Source organism: Anomaloglossus baeobatrachus, chromosome 7 (assembly GCF_048569485.1).
Source record: "Anomaloglossus baeobatrachus isolate aAnoBae1 chromosome 7, aAnoBae1.hap1, whole genome shotgun sequence".
Lineage (NCBI taxonomy): Eukaryota > Metazoa > Chordata > Amphibia > Anura > Aromobatidae > Anomaloglossus > Anomaloglossus baeobatrachus.
Window position 1 is genome coordinate 50,573,520 of NC_134359.1, and position 25,942 is coordinate 50,599,461.

The 25,942-nt window shown below is 49.4% G+C and overlaps 1 protein-coding gene across 1 annotated transcript in view; it reads right to left on the bottom strand.

Moving 5' to 3' along the window:
* Positions 1-25,942, bottom strand: part of TTC21B (tetratricopeptide repeat domain 21B) — a 265,962-nt gene that overhangs the window by 14,378 nt on the left and 225,642 nt on the right. Inside the window, exons 21-24 of the mRNA XM_075317283.1 lie at positions 24,085-24,195; positions 18,650-18,731; positions 3,965-4,115; positions 649-810 (exon numbers count right to left, since the gene is read on the bottom strand). Of these exons, the coding sequence (XP_075173398.1) occupies positions 649-810; positions 3,965-4,115; positions 18,650-18,731; positions 24,085-24,195 (506 nt within the window). The remainder of the gene's footprint in view (positions 1-648; positions 811-3,964; positions 4,116-18,649; positions 18,732-24,084; positions 24,196-25,942) is intronic.

Below are 25,942 nucleotides of genomic sequence, written 5' to 3' on the forward strand. Positions count from 1 at the left end.
CAAGTTTTCAAACATCAAATCAGCAGCGGAAAATCCCAGGATCAGCAGCAGTAAATCAGAGGATCAGCAGCGTAAAATCCAAGGATCAGCAGCGGAAAATCCCAGGATCAGCAGCGGAAATTCCCAGGATCAGCAGCAGAAATTCCCAGGATCAGCAGCAGAAATTCCCAGGATCAGCAGCAGAAATTCCCAGGATCAGCAGCAGAAAATCCCAGTATCCGCCAAGGAATTTCCCAGGAGCAGCAGTAGAAAATCTCGGGATCAGCAGTGGAAATTCCCAGGATCAGCCAAGGAAAATCCCAGGATCAGCCAAGGAAAATCCCAGGATCAGCCAAGGAAAATCCCAGGATCAGCCAAGGAAAATCCCAGGATCAGCCAAGGAAAATCCCAGGATCAGCTGCAGATTCATCGTTAATCCACATCAGATTTTCAGCGTGAAAAATCCAATATGGGAACTTATCCGTACAACTAGAGTTAATGACCTACCCGAATGTACCGGTGTTCTCATAATGCAGAATTTCCGGCCCAAGTGATGGAGGATTTTATGTATAGTAAGACTGATGATTCTAGGCAACAGGCACCGGAATAATTTGGTTTTCAGACATGCACTGCGCTCATACAAAGAAGCACAAGTTTTCATTCCCGTACCCCATGTCTCCATCCAGATTGTCAAAGACTTCTCCTCCTACAGTCTCGTTGTCGGGATTCAAGCAGATCTCAATCATATTGTAGATGGCGCTCTGTCCCCAGTCACTGTCTTTACGAGCTTTATTGAAATGTCGGAGTGCGTCATTGGGCTCACCGGTGTACCTGCACCAAACAAAAAGGAGGTAAATGATAACATGGGGCCAAACTTTTTAAAGGGGTTAGTTTAAAGCAGAAAAATATCTGTAATCTAATATATAAAGCTGAGTGTATGTATGTATGAGTGTGTGTATGTGTGTATGTATGTGTGTGTGTGTATGTGTGTATGTCCGCTAAAGGAATCTTCACCGTCGCATTTACAATCACGAAATTTTGCACAGACACCTCATGTGACTCAGGGAACGTCGTAGACTATGTTTTGACAGGAAAATTTAACCCTGCGCTTTATAGTTACTCTCTAAAACACCGGTCTCCATTAAAGTCAATGGAGGTAGGAGCTACAGCTTATAAATAGCAGCTGTGAGTGGTTGCTATAGGAACAAAATAAATTGTTAGTATAAGAAGCTTACGTGTGAGGTAATAAGATGTCAGTGGAGAGACGGATAGAGAGAGAGACAGGCATAGACAGAGAAAGAGGCAAACAGGGAAAGAGACAGAGAGAGACAGTCAAAGAGACAGACAGAGAAGTCAGACAGGGAAAGAGACAGACAGAGGGGGAAAGGAGACAGAAGGGGAAAAGAGACAGACACAGAGATAGAGAGACAGACAGAGAGACTGATACAGAGACAGAGAGAGAGATAGACACAAACAGACAGACAGACATGGATAGAGCCTGACACACAGACAGACAGGGAAAGAGACAGACACACAGAGCCACACACACACAGAGACAGACACACAGACAGAAAGAGATAGACAGACACAGACAGACAGACTGGGAGAGAGACAAAGAGACAGTTACTATCCCGGGCACCCCGTGTACTACTGCTAGTGAATAAAAACAATTCTGTGAATTTGCTGTGAGCACTTGGCAAATGCACAACAAATGCAGTAACTAGGGTCTTGGCAAGTATAGGGGGTCGTAACGTCATCGGCACGGCTCACCTCCAATGCAGATGGCACTGGACTGCCCCTTTAAATGGTTTGCATAAAATTAGAAAAGAATGGTTGCTTTCTCTTACAAATAGCACAACACCTGTTCATGGATTGTAGCCAAGCGTTAAAGGGAACCTGTCATTAGTTTTTTGCCCTATAAGCTGCGGCCACCACCACTGGGCTCTTATATACAGTATTCTAACATCCTGTATATAAGAGCCCAGGCCGCTGTGTAGAACATAAACACTTTATAATACTCACCTAAACCGGTCTCTGTGGTGGATGTAGCTCAGATGGGCGTCTCCGTTCTCCGGTACCGCCTCTGTCGTCCTTCTTCTGAAGCCACGGTGCAAGACGTGTCTGACGTCATCCACACTCGCCGGCATTCAAGTCCTGAGCAGGGCAGATGAAAGTATTGTAGTGTGCCTGCGTGGGACCGGTGAGTGTGTATGACATAGACGCGTCATGCACACAGGCTTCAGAAGGAGGACAAAGATGGCCGAAAGAGGAGGCGCCGGCACCGGAGACGCCCATCTGAGCCACATCCACCGCAGCAACCGGTTTAGGTGAGTATTATAAAGTGTTTATCTTCTACACAGCGGCCTGGGCTCTTATATACAGCGTGTTAGAAGGCTGTATATAAGAGCCCAGTGGTGGTGGCCGCAGCTTATAGTCCAAAAAAGTGGTGACAGGTTCCCTTTAATGGAGTAAATGAGGCTGAGCTGCAATACCGTACACAACCTCTGAACAACTTAGGCGCTGTTTTCAAACAAGCCAGTCAAGTTTTCTAAGGCTGCGTTCACATGTCCAGTAATCAATCATCCGTTAGACCGGATCCAGCAGCGATCAGTTGACAAAAAAGTTGTGCAAACCCAACTTTTTTGCCCGTTTTGAAAAAAAATCATTTTTTGCAGGATCCGTTTTTTTAACATGGGAGTCTATGGAAAAAGGATCCGATAACTGATTGCTATTTATCTTCTATTCTAAACTGATCCAGTAAGGAAAAAACGGATCCTTTCCAAATGCAAGAAAGATGGATGGCTGAATAGCAATCAGAAAACGGATCCGTTTTCCATAGACTCCAATGTAAAAAAAACTGAATCCGGCAAAAATCAATTTTTTCAAAACAGACAATAAAGTTGTGTCAGCGCAATATTTTTTGCCAGTGGATCGCTGCTGTATCCGTTCTATCGGGTGATTACTGGACGTGTGAATTTAGCCTAATCCTGTGCAATCGCTTTAGGCTTTTAGTGCCTGAGTCTTGAATCTAGAATTAGAAAAGTGTCAACCTTAGGCTATGTTCACATGCAGAATTTTTGCTGTATTTTTTCTGCAGCAATAACCTGCTCTCTAGATAGTAAAAAAAAAAGAAAAACCCCGCTGTATTTAAAACGCAGGTTTTGCTGCATTTTTACACCGTTTGTTTTGTTGTGGAATACATGTGATTTGTTTACAGTATATTTATGAAAGTTAGTTCTATTCTCGAAAAATGGATCATAACATGCTGTAAAAACGCTGGAAGAATTGACATGCCGCAGCTCTCAAAAATACTGCAAATTCAGTCAGGAAGAAAAAAACAAAACCTCTCGTGTGCATGAGATTTCTGAAAACTTACAGATTTTGCTGGTACTGTAAAATGCAGATTCTTATTTGCATAAAAAAAATGCTGCAAAAAAAGAAGTGTTTCAATATAGCCGAATCTGTCACCAAGTTTGTGCCACCTGTTGCATGATATAGCGACAGAGACCCTAATTCTGGCAATGTTAATGAAGTTTTGATAAAATCAGTGTTTTACCAGCATGATCATTCCATTGTCTTGTGCCATGTAGTCTTTCTATTGATTGGAAGCTTTTTGCCTATGCACAGTGAACACAGACAGCTGCCAATCAGTGGCGTCGGCAGGGTTATACAGAGTTCAGCATTCAGAGAACTGGTAGATCAGCAGAAAATAAAACAGTGATTGTATCAAAACTCCAGCAAGCGGCCCAGTAAACAGTACTTGAACGTCTCCTGGTGTTCAAATTATTCGCTCTTAACATCCATGACCAATGGAGTCACAAATGTTCAGAGCTCTAGTCCTACTGTCTGGATTCTATTATACACAGGCGGTGGGGCATTGTCCACTATTGTGCAGACCTGGACACCATCATCACTGGGGGGCGCCATAAGAAATATATGTCCTGCACAGTGATGCAAGCCATCAAAGGACTAGAAATAGACGTACCACAGGTATAACCCTTTGCAGTAGTGATAGCCAGGTTCTAGCTTTGCTCTTGATGAGTATTTCTCTGCCATATCAAGAAACTTTGGTATTTCTTCAAGTTTTCCAGCTCTTCTCAAGAGGTCAATCAATCGAGAAAGTGTAGCATAATTGTCTGCAACAAGAGAAATTGTCTGACTTGAATCCTTAGCCACTCAAATCCATACTGACACTGAAGGGATCCAGCAAGTGTGTTCTCCTCACCCTCCCCTGCCTGCAGCGGCCACTCGCTATTGTGGGCGGCCGCTGATGGCGGATGAGTGAGATGAGACGGCGTGCGCACTGACACTGCGTGTGAACGCTGGGATCATGCAGTGTCGGTGTGGATGTGCCGGTCTGGAGATTCCATGCAGATAGCGGCCGCTCAGGGCAAATCAATGTCAATCAAACTAAGGGAAGGTGCACTGCATGCTGATTGAGGGGCATAATGGTGCACCGAGGACCCTTCACTTACATAGGAAATAAATCAGTTTTCTGTCCAACTAAAAAAGACAAAATTCTCTTTTTCTTTATCGTTCCTTATGGGAGACCCAGACATTGGGACGTCTCAAAGCAGTCCATGGGTGGAAATAAACAGAACAACTGAGAAGTAGGCAGAACCTAACTTCACAAGTGGGCGACAGCCGCCTGAAGGATGCGTCTGCCCAAGCTCGCATCTGCCGAAGCATGAGCATGCACTTGGTAGTGCTTTGAAAAGGTATGCAGGCTAGTCCAAGTGGCAGCCTGACAGACTTGCTGAGCCGTAGCCCGGTGCCTGAAAGCCCAAGAGGCACCGACAGCTCTGGTCGAGTGTGCCTTGATCCCCGGCGGGGTAGGCACCTGAGAACACAGGTATGCCTCCGAAATGGTGGACCTGATCCAACGGGCTAAGGTCGGCTTAGAAGCAGAGAGTCCCTTACGCCGACCTGTGGTTAGCACAAAAAGAGAGGTGCACCGCCTAAGAGCAGCGGTGCGAGACACATAGATCCGGAGCGCCCGCACCAGATCCAGAGTATGCAACGCTTTTTCAAAGCGATGAACAGGAGCCGGACAAAAGGAAGGTAGGGTAATGTCCTGGTTAAGGTGGAAAGGAGAAACCACCTTAGGGAGAACGTCCGGAGTCGGACGGAGAACCACCTTGTCTTGATGAAAAACCAAAAAAGGTGACTCCGAAGAGAGCGCAGCTAAATCAGAGACTCTCCTGAGGGAAGTTATGGCCACTAGAAAGACCACTTTCTGTGAAAGACGAAACAAAGAAACCTCCCTAAGAGGTTCAAAGGGGGGTTTCTGCAAAGCCGTGAGAACCAAATTGAGGTCCCAGGGATCCAAGGGCCGCCGGTAAGGCGGAATAATGTGATACGCACAGTGCATGAAGGTGCGGACCTGAGCCAGCCGGGCGAGACGCCGCTGGAACAGCACTGACAGAGCCGAGACTTGTCCCTTGAGAGAGTTGAGGGACAATCCCAGCTGCAGACCGGACTGTAGAAAAGACAGAAGGGTCGGAAAGGAAAAAGGCCAAGGAGAATGGCCAGAAGAGCGACACCAGGACAGGAAAATCTTCCAAGTCCTGTGATAGATCTTGGCGGAGGAAGACTTACGGGCCCGAGTCATAGTGGAGATGACTTCAGGAGGGATACCAGAAGCCGTCAAGATCCAGGACTCAAGAGCCACGCCGTCAATCTGAGAGCCGCAGAATTCTGGCGGAAAAACGGACCTTGTGAGAGAAGGTCTGGACGGTCCGGAAGATGCCACGGCACCTCTACGGACAGATGGAGCAGGTCTGGGTACCAAGCTCGCCTGGGCCAGTCCGGAGCAATGAGAATGACTCGACGGCCCTCCATTCTGATCTTGCGCAGAACTCTGGGCAAGAGAGCTAGAGGGGGAAACACGAGGACAGACGAAACTGGGTCTTGAACCAGAGCATCCGCGGCGAAGGCCTGAGGATCGTGGGAGCGAGCCACGTAAACCGGAACCTTGTTGTTGTGACGGGACGCCATTAGGTCCACATCCGGAGTGCCCCACTTGCGGCAGATTGACTGAAACACTGCCGGATGCAGGGACCACTCGCAACTGTCCACGGTTTGACGGCTGAGATAATCTGCTTCCCAGTTTTCCACGCCTGGGATGTGGACTGCGTATATGGTGGACTTGGAGTCCTCCGTCCATTGAAGGATGCGTTGTACCTCCAACATTGCCAGACGGCTGCGTGTCTCGCCTTGGTGATCGATGTAGGCAACTGCTGTCGCGTTGTCTGACTGGACTCGGATGTGCTTGCCCGCCAACAGGTGGTGAAAGGCTAGGAGAGCTAGAAGCACAGCTCTGGTTTCCAGCACATTGATCGAGAGTGCTGACTCGGACGGAGTCCAAGTGCCCTGCGCTCGGTGGTGGAGACATACCGCTCCCCAGCCGGACAGACTGGCATCCGTGGTGAGAATCACCCAGGACGGGGTCAGGAAGGAGCGCCCCTGAGACAGAGAGAGGGGCCGAAGCCACCACTGAAGAGAGCTCCTGGTCTGTGGCGACAGAGCCACTAACCTGTGCAAGGAGGAAGGCCGCTTGTCCCAACAGCGGAGAATGTCCAGCTGCAGTGAACGCAGATGGAACTGGGCAAAGGGAACAGCCTCTATTGACGCCACCATCTGACCCAGCACCTGCATCAGGTGCCTGATGGAATAACGGCGGGGCCTCAGCAGAGCGCAGACCACCAGTTGGAGGGACTGCTGTTTGACTAAGGGCAACTTCACAAGTGCCGGCAGAGTCTCGAACTGCATCCCTAGGTACGTGAGACTCTGGGTCGGAGTCAGAGAGGATTTGGGAAGATTGATAATCCACCCGAATTGGGCTAGAGTGGCAAGAGTGAGCGAGACACTCCGCTGAAGTCTGCGATGGATGAAGCCTTGATTAGAAGGTCGTCCAGGTAAGGAATCACTACCAACCCCTGTAGGTGCAGAACCGCAACCACTGCTGCCATGACCTTGGTGAATACTCGAGGGGCCGTGGCTAACCCGAAGGGGAGAGCCACGAATTGGAAATGTTCCTCTCCGATTGCAAAACGTAGCCAACGCTGGTGTGAAACTGCAATTGGCACATGCAGATAGGCATCTCTGATGTCGATGGATGCCAGGAAATCCCCTTGGGTCATTGATGCAATGACTGACCGCAGAGACTCCATGCGAAAATGCCGCACCTGAACATGCTTGTTGAGAAGCTTGAGATCCAGGATGGGCCGGAAGGAACCGTCCTTTTTGGGGACTAGGAAGAGATTTGAGTAGAAACCTCTGAACCGTTCCCGGGCGGGAACCGGTACAATTACTCCGTTGGCCTGCAAGGATGCCACGGCCTGAGAGAAGGCGGCGGCCTTGGAGCAGGGGGGAGTTGACAGAAAAAATCTGTTTGGCGGGCTGGAAGAGAATTCTATCCTGTAGCCGTGGGAGAGGATATCCCGCACCCACTGATCGGATACGTGTTGAAACCACACGTCGCCAAAGTGGGAGAGCCTGCCACCGACTAAGGACGTTGCTGGCGCGGACAGATAGTCAAGAGGAGGCTGCCTTAGTGGCAGCAGCACCTGCGGTCTTCTGTGGACGCGCTTTTGTGCGCCAGCTGGATTTTTGGTCCTTGGCAGTGTTAGTGGACGAGGCCGAGGGCTTAGAGGACGACCAGTTGGAGGAACGAAAGGAACGAAACCTCGAATGATTCCTACCCTGGACAGGTTTCTTGGTTTTGGTTTGTGGCATGGAAGTACTCTTCCCGCCAGTAGCTTCCTTAATAATTTCATCCAGCTGTTCTCCGAACAGCCGGGACCCAGCAAAAGGGAGCCCCGCAAGGTACTTCTTAGAAGAAGCATCTGCCTTCCACTCTCGAAGCCACAAGATCCTGCGGATAGCGAGGGAATTAGCCGAAGCCACCGCAGTGCGGTGAGAAGCCTCCAGCATAGCAGACATGGCATAGGATGAAAAAGCCGAAGCTTGGGAAGTTAAGGCAATCATCTCAGGCATAGATTCCTTAGTGAGGGAATGCATCTCCTCCAGAGAAGCAGAGATGGCTTTGAGAGCCCACACTGCTGCAAAAGTCGGGGCAAACGAGGCCCCTGCCGCTTCATATACAGATTTGGCCAGAAGGTCAACCTGGCGGTCAGTGGAATCCTTAAGCGAGGTGCCATCAGCCACTGATACAACGGTCCGGGCTGAGAGTCTAGACACCGGGGGGTCTACCTTTGGTGAATGAGCCCACTCTTTGACCACCTCAGGTGGAAAGGGAAAACGGTCATCAGAACCACGCTTAGGGAAGCGTTTGTCAGGGCAGGCCCTGGGCTTGGTCACAGCGGCCTGAAAACTGGAGTGGTTAAAGAACACACTCTTTGTCCTCTTAGGCGAGGTAAACTGGTGCTTTTCTGCCAGAGAGGGTTGCTCCTCTGATATTGGCGGATTGAGATCCAGTACAGAATTAATGGACGCAATCAAATCACTAACATCTGAGTCACTTTTGGACAGACCAATGGGGCACATGGAGGCAGTCTCCGAGCCCCAGTAAAGGCATCCTCCTCATCCTGCGAGTCAGCTTCTGAAACCGAGCCGCGGGACGAAGGAGAGGGAGCCCTGCGTCTCTTTTTAGAAGGACGGGGCCTGGGACCAGATGATGACTCCTCTGTGAGCTCCGGTCCTGAGAGAGCCCTAGCAGCAGAGGCACCCTGTGAAGGGGGCTGATGCATGCTCAGCAAAGTCCTGGACAGATGTCCCATGGAATCAGCAAAAGACTGGGAGATAGACCTGGTTAAGGATTCTACCCAAGCCGGGGGTTCAGCCACAGGAGCCGGAGCAGCCTGAGAGACCCCTGGGGGTGCGATTTCAGGCTGAGGCAACGTCAGGTTAGAGCAGGCATCACAATGTGGATAGGTGCTTGGTTCCGGCAGTAGGAGCTTACATGCAGTGCATACTGAAAACAGCTTTGGAGCCTTGCTCCTCGTGTGAGACATGCTGCTGGAGTGGGGGCTCTGCCAGAATGACCCCCAGAGAGTATATACAGAAGGTCCACAACCAAAGTTGTGGCTTACCAGACCGCTGGAGCGGTTTGTGTGCCCTCCAGATCCCGATGCCCGGACTCCCAAGCACCTCAGTGGGGATGCTGCAGACCAGTGCTGATCGCAGGGAAAAACGCTGAGAAAATGGCCACCGGAGTGAAGAGAGGGGGCGGGACTCACTGAGAGCGGGATCTGGAGGGCCAAAGAGATTCACAGGGGAGGAGACATGTTCTCAGTGAGGAGTGTCTCTCCCCTTTGTAGAACGGCCGCTGGGCGGAGCCGCGCTGTCCCTCTGCATGAATGACATGCGAGGGCAGTGAAACCGAAAGGAGGCCTCCGGCGAAGCCGGGGCCTAAATTTGAGCGGTGCGGCCGGCGCGCAGGCACCATCGGCGCGGTTCTCAGGCGACAGCCAGAGAACCCGTCGGAAATGTCATAAAAAAGAGAATTTTGTTTACTTACCGTAAATTCTTTTTCTTATAGTTCCGACATGGGAGACCCAGACCATGGGTGTATAGCTTCTGCCTCCGGAGGACACACAAAGTACTACACTCAAACGTGTAGCTCCTCCCTCCGGGCTATATACACCCCCTGGATGACAATCTAACCAGTTCAGTGCAAAAGCTGAAGGAGGACATCCACCCATAAGTAGAGATAGAGTAAAACTCGGAAAAACCGGAACCTCTGTCTACAACAACAGCCGGTGAAAACTCACGGAACAAAAACTGCCAACAGGCAACAGGGAGGGTGCTGGGTCTCCCATGTCGGAACTATAAGAAAAAGAATTTACGGTAAGTAAACAAAATTCTCTTTTTCTTCATCGTTCCTTATGGGAGACCCAGACCATGGGACGTTCCAAAGCAGTCCATGGGTGGGAAATAAACCAAACTGAGAAGTAGGCAAAACCTAACTTCACGAATGGGCGACAGCCGCCTGAAGGATGCGTCTGCCCAAGCTCGCATCTGCCGAAGCATGAGCATGCACTTGGTAGTGCTTCGAAAAAGTGTGCAGACTGGACCAAGTGGCAGCCTGACAAACCTGCTGAGCCGTAGCCTGGTGCCTGAAAGCCCAGGAGGCACCGACAGCTCTGGTCGAGTGCGCCTTAATCCCTGGCGGAGGGGGCACCTGAGAACACTGGTAGGCATCGGCGATAGCCGACCTAAACCAACGAGCTAGGGTTGGTTTAGAAGCAGAGAGACCCTTGCGCTGACCCGTGGTTAGCACAAAAAGTGAGGTGCACCGCCTAAAAACGGCGGTGCGTGACACATAGATTCGGAGCGCCCGCACCAAATCCAAGGAATGCAACGCCTTCTCAAAGCGATGCACAGGGGCCGGACAAAGAGAAGGCAATGAAATGTCCTGGTTAAGGTGGAAAGAAGACACCACCTTAGGGAGAAAGTCCGGAGTCGGACGAAGAACCACCTTGTCTTGGTGAAACACCAAAAAGGGGGATTCCGAAGAGAGCGCAGCCAAAATCAGAAACTCTCCTGAGAGAAGTTATGGCTACTAGAAAAACAACTTTCTGTGAAAGTCTAAACAAAGGAACCTCCCTAAGAGGCTCAAAGGGGGGTTTCTGTAAGGCCGTGAGGACCAGATTAAGGTCCCAGGGATCCAAAGGCCGCCGGTAAGGAGGAATGATGTGAGATGCGCCCTGCATGAAGATGCGCACCTGAGCCAGTCGGGCGATACGCCGCTGGAATAATACCGACAGAGCCGACACCTGTCCCTTGAGGGAATTGAGGGACAGTCCTAGCTGTAGACCGGACTGTAGAAAAGACAGGATGGTCGGCAAGGAGAACGGCCAAGGAGCATGGTCGGAAGAGCGACACCAGGACAGGAAAATCCTCCAAGTCCTGTGGTAAATCTTGGCCGAAGAAGACTTCCGAGCCTGAGTCATAGTGGAAATGACCTCAGAGGGAATGCCAGAAGCCGTCAAGATCCAGGACTCAAGAGCCACGCCGTCAATCTGAGAGCCGCAGAATTCTGGCGGAAAAACGGACCTTGAGAGAGAAGGTCTGGGCGGTCCGGGAGATGCCACGGCACCTCTACGGACAGACGGAGCAGGTCTGGGTACCAAGCTCGCCTGGGCCAGTCCGGAGCAATGATTATGACCCGACGGCCCTCCATTCTGATCTTGCGCAGAACCCTGGGCAAGAGAGCTAGAGGGGGAAACACATAGGCCAGACGGAACTGGGACCAATTCTGAACCAGCGCGTCCGCTGCGAAGGCCTGAGGATCGTGGGAGCGAGCCACGTAAACCGGAACCTTGTTGTTGTGCCGGGATACCATTAGATCCACTTCCGGAGTGCCCCACTTGCGGCAGATTGACCTGAACACTGCCGGATGCAGGGCCCACTCGCCGCTGTCCACGGTTTGCCGGCTGAGATAATCGGCCTCCCAGTTTTCTACGCCTGGGATGTGGACTGCTGATATGGTGGACTTGGAGTCCTCCGTCCACTGGAGGATTCGTTGAACCTCAAACATCGCCAGGCGGCTGCGAGTTCCGCCCTGGTGATTGATGTAGGCAACCGCTGTCGCGTTGTCCGACTGGACTCGAATGTGCCTGCCCGCCAACAGGTGGTGAAAGGCTAGGAGAGCTAGAAACACAGCTCTGATTTCCAGCACATTGATCGAGAGGGCTGATTCGGACGGAGTCCAAGTGCCCTGTGCCCGGTGATGGAGAAATACTGCCCTCCAACCGGAGAGGCTGGCATCCGTGGTGAGGATCACCCAGGACGGAGTCAGGAAGGAGCGTCCCTGTGACAGAGAGAGGGGCCGAAGCCACCACCGAAGAGAGCTCCTGGTCTGTGGCGACAGAGCCACCAGCCTGTGCAAGGAAGAGGTCCGCTTGTCCCAACAGCGGAGAATGTCCAGCTGCAGGGGACGCAGATGGAACTGGGCAAAGGGAACCGCTTCCATTGACGCCACCATCTGACCCAGCACCTGCATGAGGTGCCTGATGGAATGATGGCGGTGCCTCAGTAGAGAGCGCACCGCCAGATGAAGGGACTGCTGTTTGACTAAGGGCAACTTCACAAGTGCCGGCAGAGTCTCGAATTGCATCCCTAGGTACAAAAGTCCCTGGGTCGGGGTCAGAGTGGACTTGGGCAGGTTGACAAGCCACCCGAACTGAACGAGCGTGGCGAGAGTGAGCGAGACACTCCGCTGGCAGTCTGCGCTGGATGAGGCCTTGACTAGAAGGTCGTCCAGGTAGGGGATTACTGCCAACCCCTGGAGATGCAGGACCGCAACCACTGCTGCCATAACCTTGGTGAAAACACGAGGGGCCGTGGCTAACCCGAAGGGGAGAGCCACGAATTGGAAATGTTCCTCTCCGATTGCAAAGCGTAGCCAACGCTGGTGTGAAACCGCAATAGGCACATGCAGATAGGCATCTCTGATGTCGATGGATGCTAGAAAATCTCCTTGGGTCATTGAGGCAATGACCGATCTCAGAGATTCCATGCGAAAGCGCCGCACCTGAACATGCTTGTTGAGAAGCTTGAGATCCAGGATGGGCCGGAAGGAACCGTCCTTCTTGGGGACTAGAAAGAGGTTTGAGTAGAAACCTCTGAACCGTTCCCGGGCGGGAACCGGAACAATTACACCGTTGGCCTGCAGGGATGCCACGGCCTGGGAGAAGGCGGCGGCTTTGGAGCAGGGGGGGGTGGACAGAAAAAATCTGTTTGGCGGCTGGAAGAAAATTCTATCCTGTAGCCGTGGGAGATGATATCCCGCACCCACTGATCGGAGACGTGTTGAAACCACACGTCGCCAAAGTGGGAGAGCCTGCCACCGACCAAGGACGTTGCTGGCGCAGCCAGATAGTCAAGAGGGGGCTGCCTTAGTGGCAGCGGCTCCTCCGGACTTTTGAGGACGCGGCTTCGCGCGCCAGTTGGGTTTACGATCCTTGGCTGCGTTAGTGGACGAGGCTGAGGGCTTAGAGGATGACCAGTTAGAGGAACGAAAGGAACGAAACCTCGATTGGTTCCTGCCCTGGACAGGTTTCCTGGTTTTAGTTTGTGGCAAGGAAGTACTCTTCCCGCCAGTAGCTTCCTTAATTATTTCATCCAGTTGTTCACCAAACAGCCGGGACCCAGCAAAAGGGAGACCCGTAAGGTACTTCTTAGAAGAAGCGTCTGCTTTCCACTCTCGAAGCCACAAGATCCTGCGGATCGCGAGAGAGTTAGCGGAGGCCACCGCCGTGCGGTGAGAAGCCTCCAGAATGGCAGACATGGCGTAGGATGAAAAAGCCGAAGCTTGAGAAGTTAAGGCATCCATCTCAGGAATAGAGTCCCTGGCGAGAGAATGTATCTCCGCCAGAGAGGCAGAGACTGCCTTAAGAGCCCACACTGCCGCAAAAGACGGGGAGAACGAGGCTCCTGCCGCCTCATATACAGACTTGGCCAGAAGGTCAACCTGGCGGTCAGTGGGATCCTTAAGAGAGGTGCCATCGGCCACAGCTATGACTGTGCGGGCTGAGATTCTAGACACCGGAGGGTCTACCTTTGGGGACTGAGCCCACTCCTTAACCACCTCTGGTGGAAAGGGAAAACGGTCATCAGAACTACGCTTCGGAAAGCGTTTGTCAGGACAGGCCCTGGGCTTGGTGACAGTGGCCTGAAAACTGGAGTGGTTAAAAAACGTACTCCTAGCTCTCTTAGGTGAGGCAAACTGGTGTATCTCTACCAGAGAGTCTTGTTCCTCTGACACTGGTGGATTGAGGTTCAGTACGGAGTTAATGGACGCAATCAAGTCACTAACATCCGCATCACCCTCAGACAAGTCAATGGGGTACATAGAGGTAGCGTCTGAGCCCACAGTAAAAGTATCCTCCTCGCCCTGCACCTCGGCTCGTGAATCAGAGCCGTGGGACGAGGAAGGAGAAGGGTCCCTGTGTCTCCGTTTAGGAGGACGGGGTCCTAGAACATGCTCTGAGGGCTCTGCAGAGCTCGGAGCAGCAGAGGCGCCCTGAGAAGGGGGCTGATGCATGGTAAGCAGAGTCCGGGACAGCTGTCCCATGGAGTCAGCAAAGGACTGGGAAATAGCTCTGGAAAAAGATGCTACCCAAGCCGGGGGATCAGCCACCGGGGCTGGAGCGGCCGGAGGAACCCCTGAGGAGGCTCCAGGCTGAGACACAACCATGTTAGAGCAGGCCTCACAATGTGGGTATGTGCTTGGCTCTGGCAGAATGAGCTTACATGCAGTGCATATAGCGTACAGCTTTGCAGCCTTGCTCCTAGTGACAGACATGCTGCTGAGGTGGAGGCTCTGCAGTAAGAATACACTCCTGTAGAATGCCCTGAGAGTGTATAATAAAGCCCACAACCAGAGGTTGTGGCTTACCAGACCGCTCTCTGTGTGCCCTCCGGATTCCACAGCTCGGACCCCCAGTGAAGCGTCAGCCTTCCTAAAATGCAGCAGCTGCAGCATCCAGCGCCGATCAGTGTGAGAACGCTGAGAAAATGGCGCTGGAAGGAGGAGGGGGGGCGGGGATTAGCCCAAGAGCGGGAACCCGGAGGGCCGAGGAGAGATACAGGGGAGGGAAACATCTCCTCAGATAGGAGTGTCCTCCCCTCAGCTGGACGGCCGGTGGGCGGCACCACACTATTCCCCTGCATGAATGACATGCAGGGGAAGCTGAAACCGAAACTAGGCCCAAACTGAAGCCGGGGCCTAGATTTTAACATGCGGCCGACGAGCAGGCACCCTCGGCGTGGTTCTCAGGGGAAACCCCGAGAATCGGCCGGAAATTACAGTAAAGACAAAAGACATACTCTCCCCTCAATAAAAGTACCCGGGACCCCTGAAAAACGTCTCAATACTTAGCTTTTGAGACGCAGGGCCAGTCCCTGAGGGAAGGTTAAACGCTCCGTCCAGCAGGAACCTGACAGGGCTGCGGATGGAGACCGGTCTCCTGCAAGCAGAGAGGACCGAGACGGCTCCCACTTCAAACCAGAGCCTCAGAGGATGTTGAAGGAGCGCGGCATGTGAAGGCTCCAGCCTTATAAAGTCAACCTTAACAGCACCGCCGACACAGTGGGTGAGAAGGGACATGCCGGGAGTCCAGACTGGACCCGCTTTTCTTCCATATCTTTAAAATCAAAATCTTAAAAATGAAAAATCAGAGAATGCATGTGTGTGTGTGACCTCCTGAAACACAAAGCATTGAACTGGTTAGATTGTCATCCAGGGGGTGTATATAGCCCGGAGGGAGGAGCTACACGTTTGAGTGTAGTACTTTGTGTGTCCTCCGGAGGCAGAAGCTATACACCCATGGTCTGGGTCTCCCATAAGGAACGATGAAGAAAATCACTCAGCACACTCTCCCACAACAATAACGTACAAGGCACCCCCATATATAAACGTCTCAGGTACTTAGCTTGCTGAGACGCAGGGTTCCAAGTCCCTGGGGGATGAGTGCTCCGGTCCAGCAGGATCCTAAAGGGCTGCGGATGGAGACCGGTCTCATGCCAAGCATGGAGAACCGTGCTGGCTCCCACTTCAAGCCAGAGCCCCGGAGGGATGGTGAAGGAGCACGGCATGTAAGGCTCCAGCCTGGGAATCAACCTTAACAGCACCGCCGACACAGTGGGGTGAGAAGGGACATGCCGGGGGTCCAGGCTTGGACCCGCTTTTCTTCAAACTCTTTCCAAAAATGAAAAATCAGATGAGAATGCATGTGTGGATGTATGCCTCCTGACACAAAGCGATAAACTGGCTAGATCTGGTTCTCCAGGGGGTGTATAAGCTCAGAGGGAGGAGCTACACTTTTGAGTGTAGTACTTTGTGTGTCCTCCGGAGGCAGAAGCTATACACCCAATGTCTGGGTCTCCCATAGGAACGATAAAAAAATAGTGAAATCTATACTGCAGGTATAAGGAATTCAGACTGTGAGCCCCAATGGGGACAGCAATACTGAAGTCTGTAAAGGCTTGTGGAATTAATGACTTTACACACGCGAGTAAAATAAATTAAAAAAATAATATATATATATATATATATATACCGTATATATATGAAAAACAAAAAATAAATTACATAAAGAAAAACACAAAATATTCTCCCCCCCATTAAGACTATTCTGCACCAATTATTACTGTAACTAAAACCTTTAACATTACTAATGAGAAAAAAAAATGCTGCAAAGTTACAGTGGCCATGTAAAAAAATACAGATAGACCCAAATTAAAAGATCTCCAACCGCAAGGGGCCCCACAAATGCCAAAAACAGGATTCTTTGCCCATCTGAATGGAGTGGAGGTTGAGTATGAGCAGCAGTCAATCATACCGGGACTTCCGGAGATAACCGGGATAACGCTGAATCTTCTGATGAAATCTTCAGGCCGGGCCTTGATGTCATTCAGTTTCATCATTTTTAAGAATCATTTCCATGAATTTTTTAGGTTTATTTTTTTCCTTTTTCTCCACTGTAAAGGTTTATAGAAGGAAGCCATGCTTATAAAAAGAAGAAAATATCCAGGTCCTGCTCCAGTGATGCCGTATACAAAGGTCTTGACAGGTCCAGAAGAAATAATGTGTTGACCACCGGTCACCTGGTAGTCTGTGGTCTCTGTGGACCGGTCACTGGTGGTTGTGACGTTGTCACTTCCAGACCACCTGCAGCAGAAGTATACAGTGGTATGGCTTTTTTTTTTTCAGTATGACTCTTCCCTTTTAACTTTTACCAGAAAATCCTTTAATCTCTGTTCCAATAGTATGACTTTTTTGGGTGGGCAGATTATTATAGTCTGGTGTGCTATTCTACCCTGCAAAATTAATCATAGAATGGTAGAGTTGGAAGGGACCTCAAAGGCCATCGGGTCCAACCTCCTGCGGGTGCAGATTTTCCTAAATTATCCCAGCTATATGTTTATCCAGCTTCTGCTTGAAGATTTCCATTGATGGAGAGCTCCCTACTAAGGTTGAGCGGACCCGGACTGTTATAGTCCGGATCCGGAGCGCATCAGGGTTTTTTTTTTAAAATTTAGCAGGGACCTGTTGGTCCCGTTTTTTTTGCAAGTTCGACCAGCTCTTCTCACTATCTCCTGTGGCCACCTGTTCCACTCTCTGACTGCCCTCATTACCTCTTGCAGTCCCCTATTCTACTCTCTGCCCTCACTATCTCCCGCAGTCACCTGTTCCACTCCCTGACTGCCCTCACTACCTCCCGCGGTCGCCTGTTCCACTCTCTGACTGCCCTCACTGCCTCCCGTGGTCGCCTGTTCCACTCCCTGACTGCCCTCACTACCTCCTGCGGTCACCTGTTCCACTCCCTGACTGCCCTCACTACCTCCCGCGGTCGCCTGTTCCACTCTCTGACTGCCCTCACTGCCTCCCGTGGTCGCCTGTTCCACTCCCTGACTGCCCTCACTACCTCCTGCGGTCGCCTGTTCCACTCTCTGACTGCCCTCACTGCCTCCCGTGGTCGCCTGTTCCACTCTCTGACTGCCCTCACTACCTCCCGCGGTCGCCTGTTCCACTCTCTGACTGCCCTCACTACCTCCCGCGGTCGCCTGTTCCACTCTCTGACTGCCCTCACTACCTCCCGCGGTCGCCTGTTTCACTCTCTGACTGCCCTCACCACCTCCCGTGGTAGCCTGTTCCACTCCTTGACTGCCCTCACCACCTCCCGTGGTAGCCTGTTCCACTCCCTGACTGCCCTCACTACCTCTTGCGGTCGCCTGTTCCACTCTCTGATTGCCCTCACTATCTCCCGCGGTCACCTGTTCCACTCTCTGACTGCCCTCACTACCTCCCGCGGTTGCCTGTTCCACTCTCTGACTGCCCTCACTACCTCCCGCGGTCGCCTGTTCCACTCTCTGACTGCCCAAACTACCTCCCGCGGTCGCCTGTTCCACTCTCTGACTGCCCTAAACTACCTCCCGCGGTTGCCTGTTCCACTCCCTGACTGCCCTCACTACCTCCCGCGGTTGCCTGTTCCACTCTCTGACTGCCCTCACCACCTCCCGTGGTATCCTGTTCCACTCCTTGACTGCCCTCACCACCTCCCGTGGTAGCCTGTTCCACACCCTGACTGCCCTCACTACCTCTTGCGGTCGCCTGTTCCACTCTCTGACTGCCCTCACTACCTCCCGCGGTTGCCTGTTCCACTCGCTGACTGCCCAAACTACCTCCCGCGGTTGCCTGTTCCACTCTCTGACTGTCCTCACTGTCGGAAAGTTTTTCCTAATATCTAATCTGAATCTCCTTCCTTTTAGTTTCACCCCATTGCTTCTTGTACTTCCTTGTGCTAATGAGAATAGGGTGGTTTCCTCTGCACTGTGACTACCTTTCAGATATTTGTAGACCGCTATTAAGTCTCCTCTCAGCCTTCTATTTTGCAAACTAAGCATCCCTAGTTCTTTTAGCCGTTCTTCATAGGACATGGTTTGCAGACCTTCTACCATCTTGGATGCTCTTCTCTGGACTTGTTCCAATATATCTGAAGTGTCCATGTTTTCATTTTATATGAATGAAAAAAATTGACACTTCATAGATGGTTTTAATGTTAAGGGTATGCGGCTTCCATCTCAATCCAGATTTAGTAAAAGTAAATTCTTGACCTAGATGTGATCAGTACTTATGCACAAATTTGGAGGGGTGCGATCTGAAGCAAAAATACCCCCCCCACCCGAGTGCGGTGCTTACCGGGCTTGTGCTCCAGCAGCTGCTGGAAGTGAAATACCGCCTGCTCGTAGTCCTGCTTCCTGAACATCAGATCGGCCATCATCTGCGGGGTTTACAGACAGCGAAAATATGACTAAAATGCATAGAAACAAAATATCACCAACATCATAAATCAAGCTTTGTGTCAGACATATATGACAAGGTTGTCCTCTTCAGGAAAACACTTTTTTGAGCAGCTTATTTGTTTTCTAAATTAGTTTTGGATTTTTTTCTACCTGAATTTTTTTTTTTTGCAGCGTTTTATTGGACAGCGCCTATTTAAATCGAATGTCTTCTGGATCCACTTTAAAAGGGAACCTGTCACCACTTTTTTGGCGTATAAGCTGTGGCCACCACCACCGGGCTCTTATATACAGCATTCTAACATACTGTATATAAGAGCCCAAGCCGCTGTGAGAACATAAAAACCACTTTATAATACTTACCTAATGGTCGCGTGATTGGCCTTATGGGCCCTGAGCAGGACAGATCAAAATATTGTAGTGCGCTTGCGCGGGACCGGGGAGTCTGTATGATGTAGACGCATCATGCACACAGGCTTCAGAAAGAGGACGAAGATGGCCGAAAGAGGAGGCGCCGGCACCGGACAACGGAGACATCCATTAGGCCCACAGCGTGACCGTTAGGTAAATATTATAAAGTGTTTTTTACATTCTACACAGCGGCCTGAGCGTTTATATACAGCATGTTAGAATGCTGTATATAAGAGCCGGTGGTGGCCGCAGCTTATAGGCCAAAAAAGTGGTGACAGGTTCCCTTTAAAATAGTGATATTGACTTTTCCTTTCCGTCATGAGTTTTTCAAAATCACTTCGGAGTATTTGTACACAATTTTCGGAGCAGAATCTGAGCAGAAACTCAACAAACTCTTTTCCTCCAAAACTGGGAAATACTAAAAGGCTCTGCTCAGTTTCTGCTCCAAAAACCTTTAAAAAAAACTCCTTATGCACTTACCCTCAAGAAAGAAAATGCTAAAAAAAAACTAAAAAAAAAACCCTCCTTATAATAGAAAAGGGAAAAGTAGATTCCTGTAGGAATGACTACAAAGAGCTTTGCAAGTGATTTTTATCTGGGATTTGAGCAAGATTTTGAGCTGATCCACTCCAAAACACTCCATGTGCGCATATCCTGATTTTACAGCTGCTCTCACAGCAGAGATCTGTATGGACTTTTCAGCCAGTTTACTGCACCCACCCGGGACCTGACTCTGGGCACTGTAAAAGGGATACAGTGAAGCAGGAGCTTCAGTGGCCACTAAGACAAAATGTCACTGGCTTGATTTCTGCTGCACTCACAGGACTGGTGACGCAGCAGAAACACTCATTCCTGTGATAAAACAGTCAGTGAAATGTGTTACCTTCGAAAGAATTGCTATTTCATCTGTATACTCACTTACCCCTCCGGTCAGGAGATGTGGTATGATCAGACCTGTCTCTGTACGGTCAGACACGGCCATTACACAGTACACAGCAGGGAGACATATATAAGATTATCTCAGCACAGGGACATATTTGTAAACACATCCAATTGTGAAAATTATTATTATTTGAAGATCTATTAATTTTACACATTTTGTACTTTGTTCCTGGAAGAAACGTGTGAAATTTTACACATTGGTGTCCAGGTCCTAACACTGGGAAGTGTCTGAAACCTACTGAAAAGGTTACTAAAAAGTTGCTTAATGTATCATTAAACGGATTGTCCAGGCTTGGGCCTCAAGTCTGAAGTCACTTCAAAGTTTGCCGGGATGTCAGGATTCTTTGATGCCAGCAGCGGGCGGTCATGTGATTTGCAAACTTCTGGCCATATTCTAACTAAACGTGTCTGCTGTGCACAACTAGTTGGCATGTGACTGCATTTACTGTATGCAAATCAGATCTGTCATCTCCCACTGCTAGAGAATCCTGACAGTACGAAAAACTGCGGGCTGTGAGGATTCACAAGAGTGGAAAACCCCTTTAAGGTCTGACATTTCTTTTAAATAAGTGAGTCAGAGCACGACACATCAATTCAACGTTTTATACAAATTTACATTAAAAAGGTGTCTTTTTACATATTAAATATTTATCCATCTCAAAGCTATGTATGTAATATACAGGGTGGGCCATAAGTATGGATACACCCTGGGTGGGCCATAAGTATGGATACACCCTGGGTGGGCCACAAGTATGGATACACCCTGGGTGGGCCATAAGTATGGATACACCCTGGGTGGGCCATAAGTATGGATACACCCTGGGTGGGTCATAAGTATGGATACACTCTGGGTGGGCCATAAGTTAAGATACACTCTGGGTGGGTCATAAGTATGGATACACCCTGGGTGGGCCATAAGTATGGATACACTCTGGGTGGGCCATAAGTATGGATACACCCTGGGTGGGCCATAAATATGGATACACTCTGGGTGGGCCATAAGTTAAGATACACTCTGGGTGGGTCATAAGTATGGATACACCCTGGGTGGGCCATAAGTATGGATACACTCTGGGTGGGCCATAAGTATGGATACACCCTGGGTGGGCCATAAGTATGGATACACCCTACTGTTTGTGGCATATTAGTACATGGGAGGGGCAAAACAGGGGGTGACGCCCGTGGAAACCATCTGCAAAGCTGCCATTTTGAATTCAATTTAACTTTTTTTTTTTTATCAGGGTATATCCATACTTATGGCCCACCCAGGGTGTATCTATACTTATGGCCCACCCAGGGTGTATCTATACTTATGGCCCACCCCGGGTGTATCCATACTTATGGCCCATCCAGGGTATAACCATACTTATGGCCCACCCAAGGTGTATATATACTTATGGCCCACCCCGGGTGTATCCATACCTATGGCCCACCCAGGGTGTATCTATACTTATGGCCACCCAGGGTGTATCCATACTTATGGCCACCCAGGGTGTATGCATACTTATGGTCCACCAGGGTGGATACATACTACATATTTATGGCCCACCCTGTATATTTATCCTTATCCTATGGATATACAGTAATATAAATTCATCAATTGTCCTATTTAAGCAATGTGTATATTTATCCTTCCCATATCTATATAATACACACTCATCCATCTCTCTATATAAGACACGTCTATCCCTTGCCTATAGGATACACGTTTATCCTTCTCTATATGATATATATCTATCCTTCTCTTTCTATGACATTTACTATGCGACTCGATAAATCCTTTCAGTAAGCCCCTATAATGCCCCCTAGTGGTGTTTACAGATAAATACATAGTATTTCATACAAAATAAATTCCTACTGTATGTAATTTTATGGTAAGGATTTTACCATTAAATTATATTTGAAGAAGTGGTTTATCCCCATTTTTAGGGATTGGAGAACCTCTTTAATAAAGACTCACTGCTGTCCAAAACTGCAAATGTTAGGACAATCCCCACCCCGGTGGCTCAGTAGTCACACATTTTGTAGTTGTTGCCCGGCCGGGCCTTGTGACCACTGATCCCATTTTGTGCGATGATCTGCAGGAGGGATGTATGGAGAGCTTTTACCACGCTCACTTGTATAAGCTTTATAAGGTTTTTTGCCCACATTTTTAAGCACCGGACGTTTTTCCAAATGGAAAATTTTGCCCAATGTTGTTTTCAACCAGGAGAATGTTAAGCAGCAAGAAAGATGATGTGTTCAACGAAAACAAGAGACTGCCAAATCCAGGATGACGTCATGTCAGTCCATGGAAATATTCAGGGGGTTTCTGCAGCTTGGCTCGCGTTTCCCTGAATAATAAGATGATAAGACTCAGATTTGCTGCTTGATGTCTTTCTGGCGTGCTTAACAGCACATTTATTTATTTGGGCTCGAGTTTAGGGCACGGCGTGTTCTCCTCACTCGCAAACACCAGACTGGCAGCTGCGATTCCCATTACATAGACCTGACGGAGTTAAGCAATTTTCATTGCCCAGTTATGTTTTCAGGAGGAGTAACAGAGGAAAAAGCACAAGGCAGAGTTCTAGGAAAAGTGATGACATGCCTCCGTTATAGTCACAGTTGTGATTCTAGCTGTGAGGTGCAGGAGAAGTAAAGGTTCTGAATAGTGTTGGGCGGACCCGAACTGTAAAAATCCGGATCCGCACGGTTTCAGTGTCCGAACCGGGTCCGACCCAGACGCGGGAATCCGGCTGCACGATCCGGATCCGCTCTCTCTCTCTCATTGACATATTAACATATATGGGTCCGGATTCCGGATCGGATCCGGACTTCTTTGCCAACCCGCGACAGATCCGCCGCACCCGGATTATTAGAAGTCCGCTCAACTCTAGTTCTGAATGATTGCATTCTTGGAGAAACATATAGAACATGCAGACGTAACACTAAGGAACTTTTAGGATGAGGAAAATTGTTTGTTGTGCATTTTCTTGGTCTTGCAACTCCACTTTGTATTTTGTGTGCTTGAAACTAGTGCCGGACTAAATTCTGGACTATGGGATTTCAGATTAAAGAGGACCAACCACCAGGATTTTCCTATATAATCTAAAGCCAGTGCTATACTGGCGCTATCATGCTGATTCTATACATACCTGTAGTTGTGAGATCGGATGTATAGTTTCTGAAATATAGGCAAGTAAAGGTTGTGAGATGCACTGTTATTTGATGAGAGGTGCAATAGAATATCTAATAAGTGGGTAAGGTTTTGCTAGTTATTCCCGCCCCTGTCTGCTGCCTATCCTTCCTCCCCCTGTCTCTGTTATTACCGGGGAAGGAAGGAGGGAGGAAATACAGGGGGAGGAAGGACAGGAGGGAGGAAGGAAAGGAGGGAGGAAGGACAGGGGGGAAGGACAGGAGGGAGGAAGGACAGGAGGGAGGAAGGACAGGAGGGAGGAAGGACAGGAGGGAGGAAGGACAGGAGGGAGGAAGGAGAGGATGGAGGAAGGACAGGAGGGAGGAAGGAGAGGACGGAGGAAGGAGAGGACGGAGGAAGGACAGGAGGGAGGAAGGACACGAGGGAGGAAGGACACGAGGGAGGAAGGACACGAGGGAGGAAGGACACGAGGGAGGAAGGACACGAGGGAGGAAGGACACGAGGGAGGAAGGACACGAGGGAGGAAGGACAGGGGAGGGAATAACTAACAAAATCCAACCCACCTATTAGCTATTCTGTTGCATCTCTCATCAAATAACAGTGCATTTCGCAAACTTTACTTGCCTATATTTCAGAAAGTATACATCCGATCTCACAACTAAAGGTATGTATAGAATCAGCATGATAGCTCCAGTATAACACTGGTTTAGTTTATATAGGAAAATCCTAGTGGTTGGTTCCCTTTAAAGGTAATTTAACCAAAATCTGAATATCCTGGTGAAATCCACAACACACTACAGTCTGTTGTGAGACAGTGGTGTGTACTGTGTATATATGGCACTCACCATAGTAGCAGCCTCGTTGTGCTGGTCGTTCTTCAGTAAGAGGGCGCACTGCTGCTGACAGGAGTCTATGTCATCCTGTGCGAGGTATAGATGTGCCAGCTCCATTATAACCTGCACAGAGATAGGAAACCTGGCTATGAAAACAATACACACGACCAAATATCAAACCCAAGTGCACTGAATACTGCTCCAATGTAGGATATTATAGAGCTGCATGGACAAATACACACCACAGAGAAGGGAAATCCAAAGTGAATCCTGCTGTTTCACTAAGTTATCAGTGCAAGATATTTTTTGTGCTTTCATAATGTTACTCCCCCTCTTAATTCCGTCATTGTATTTTTTTTTTTTTAGTTTTTGCATTTACAACATTCATTGTGTGGAAAAAGTGGAGTGGAAAGATGATTCTCCAGGAGGGCAGTGCTATTATGGCCATACCAAATATATTTATATATTTGGTACGGCCATTGTGTGTGTGTATGTATATATTATATATATATATATATATATATATATATATATATATACGGTGGCCATACCAAATATATTTGGTATGGCCATAATAGCACTGCCCTCTTGGAGAATCATCTTTCTTGGAAAATGCCAACGTAAAGTAATCATTCTTTTTTTTTTTTTCTCACAAAGTTCAACATCTACTTTAACAAATAATATATACCGTATTTTTCGGACTATAAGGCCCACGTTTTTCCCCCCAAATGTTGGGGGAAAGTGGGGGGTGCGTCTTGTGGTCTGAATATAGGGCTACGGCCGGGAAAGAGGGTGCTGTGGTGGAGCGGGACATCGGTGGCATGAGCAGGCTGTAGCAGCCTGCCGTGACCACGTGGGCCCGCTCATTACATATGCACCTCCATCCTCCCGCCTATCACCTCTCAGCGCTGAAGCCGGCGCTGACAAATGGGCGGGGTGATGGGCAGGTGGTGTGCGCATAATTACCAGCCAGCCGTGATCACCCCTGGCAATTACAGACTGGAGTGATCATGTGCGGCTGTAATCACTGCCCCCCGTGCATCATCATCAGTGCAGGGAGCAGTGAATAAATATGGTACACTCACCGGCCACTTCCGTGCAGCACCGCAATGTCCTCCAGTCTGCCGGTCAGCTGATCTGTGTAGAAAGCAGTGAGCACAGCGATGACGTCATCTAGGTGCGCGCCGCTAGTCACGCAGGTCAGCTGTCCGGCAGACAGGAGGAGATTGCGATGCTGCAGGGAAGTGACGACTCCACAGATCAGCGGCGCTGCTGCCGCCACAGACAGGGGGAGGAGCAATGCTGCATGGAGCGAGGAAAGGGGAGTATTAACGTTTATTTTTTTGTGTGTGATACAGGATATATAGCAGGTTGGGGGTATATAACAGGATGGATGGCAGTATATAGCAGGTTGGGGGTATATAGCAGGATGGATGCCAGTATATAGCAGGTTGGAGGTATATAGCAGGAAGGATGGATGGCAGTATATAGCAGGATGATAGATAGGTAGATAGATAGATACATACAAGGCAGGAGGATCATTACCAGGATGGGGTAACTTAGAGAATTTGGGGACATTACCCCCATAACAGTGTCAGCAGCAGATCCTTGCCGCATAACAACGTGTCATGACCACATTTTTTGCTTAAAATTTTATTTTCCTACTTTCCTCCTCTAAAACCAGGGTGCGTCTTATGGTCCGAAAAATACGGTATATATAAATATTGGTTAATGTAAATTTTGAACTTTGTGATAAAAAAAAGAATGTTTGGTTAATGTTGGCATTTTCCGAGACTAGTAATGTTTTTATCTTCCTGTTGATGGAGCTTTATTTCTTTTGCTTACTGCACAGGTGAAATAATTTTATATT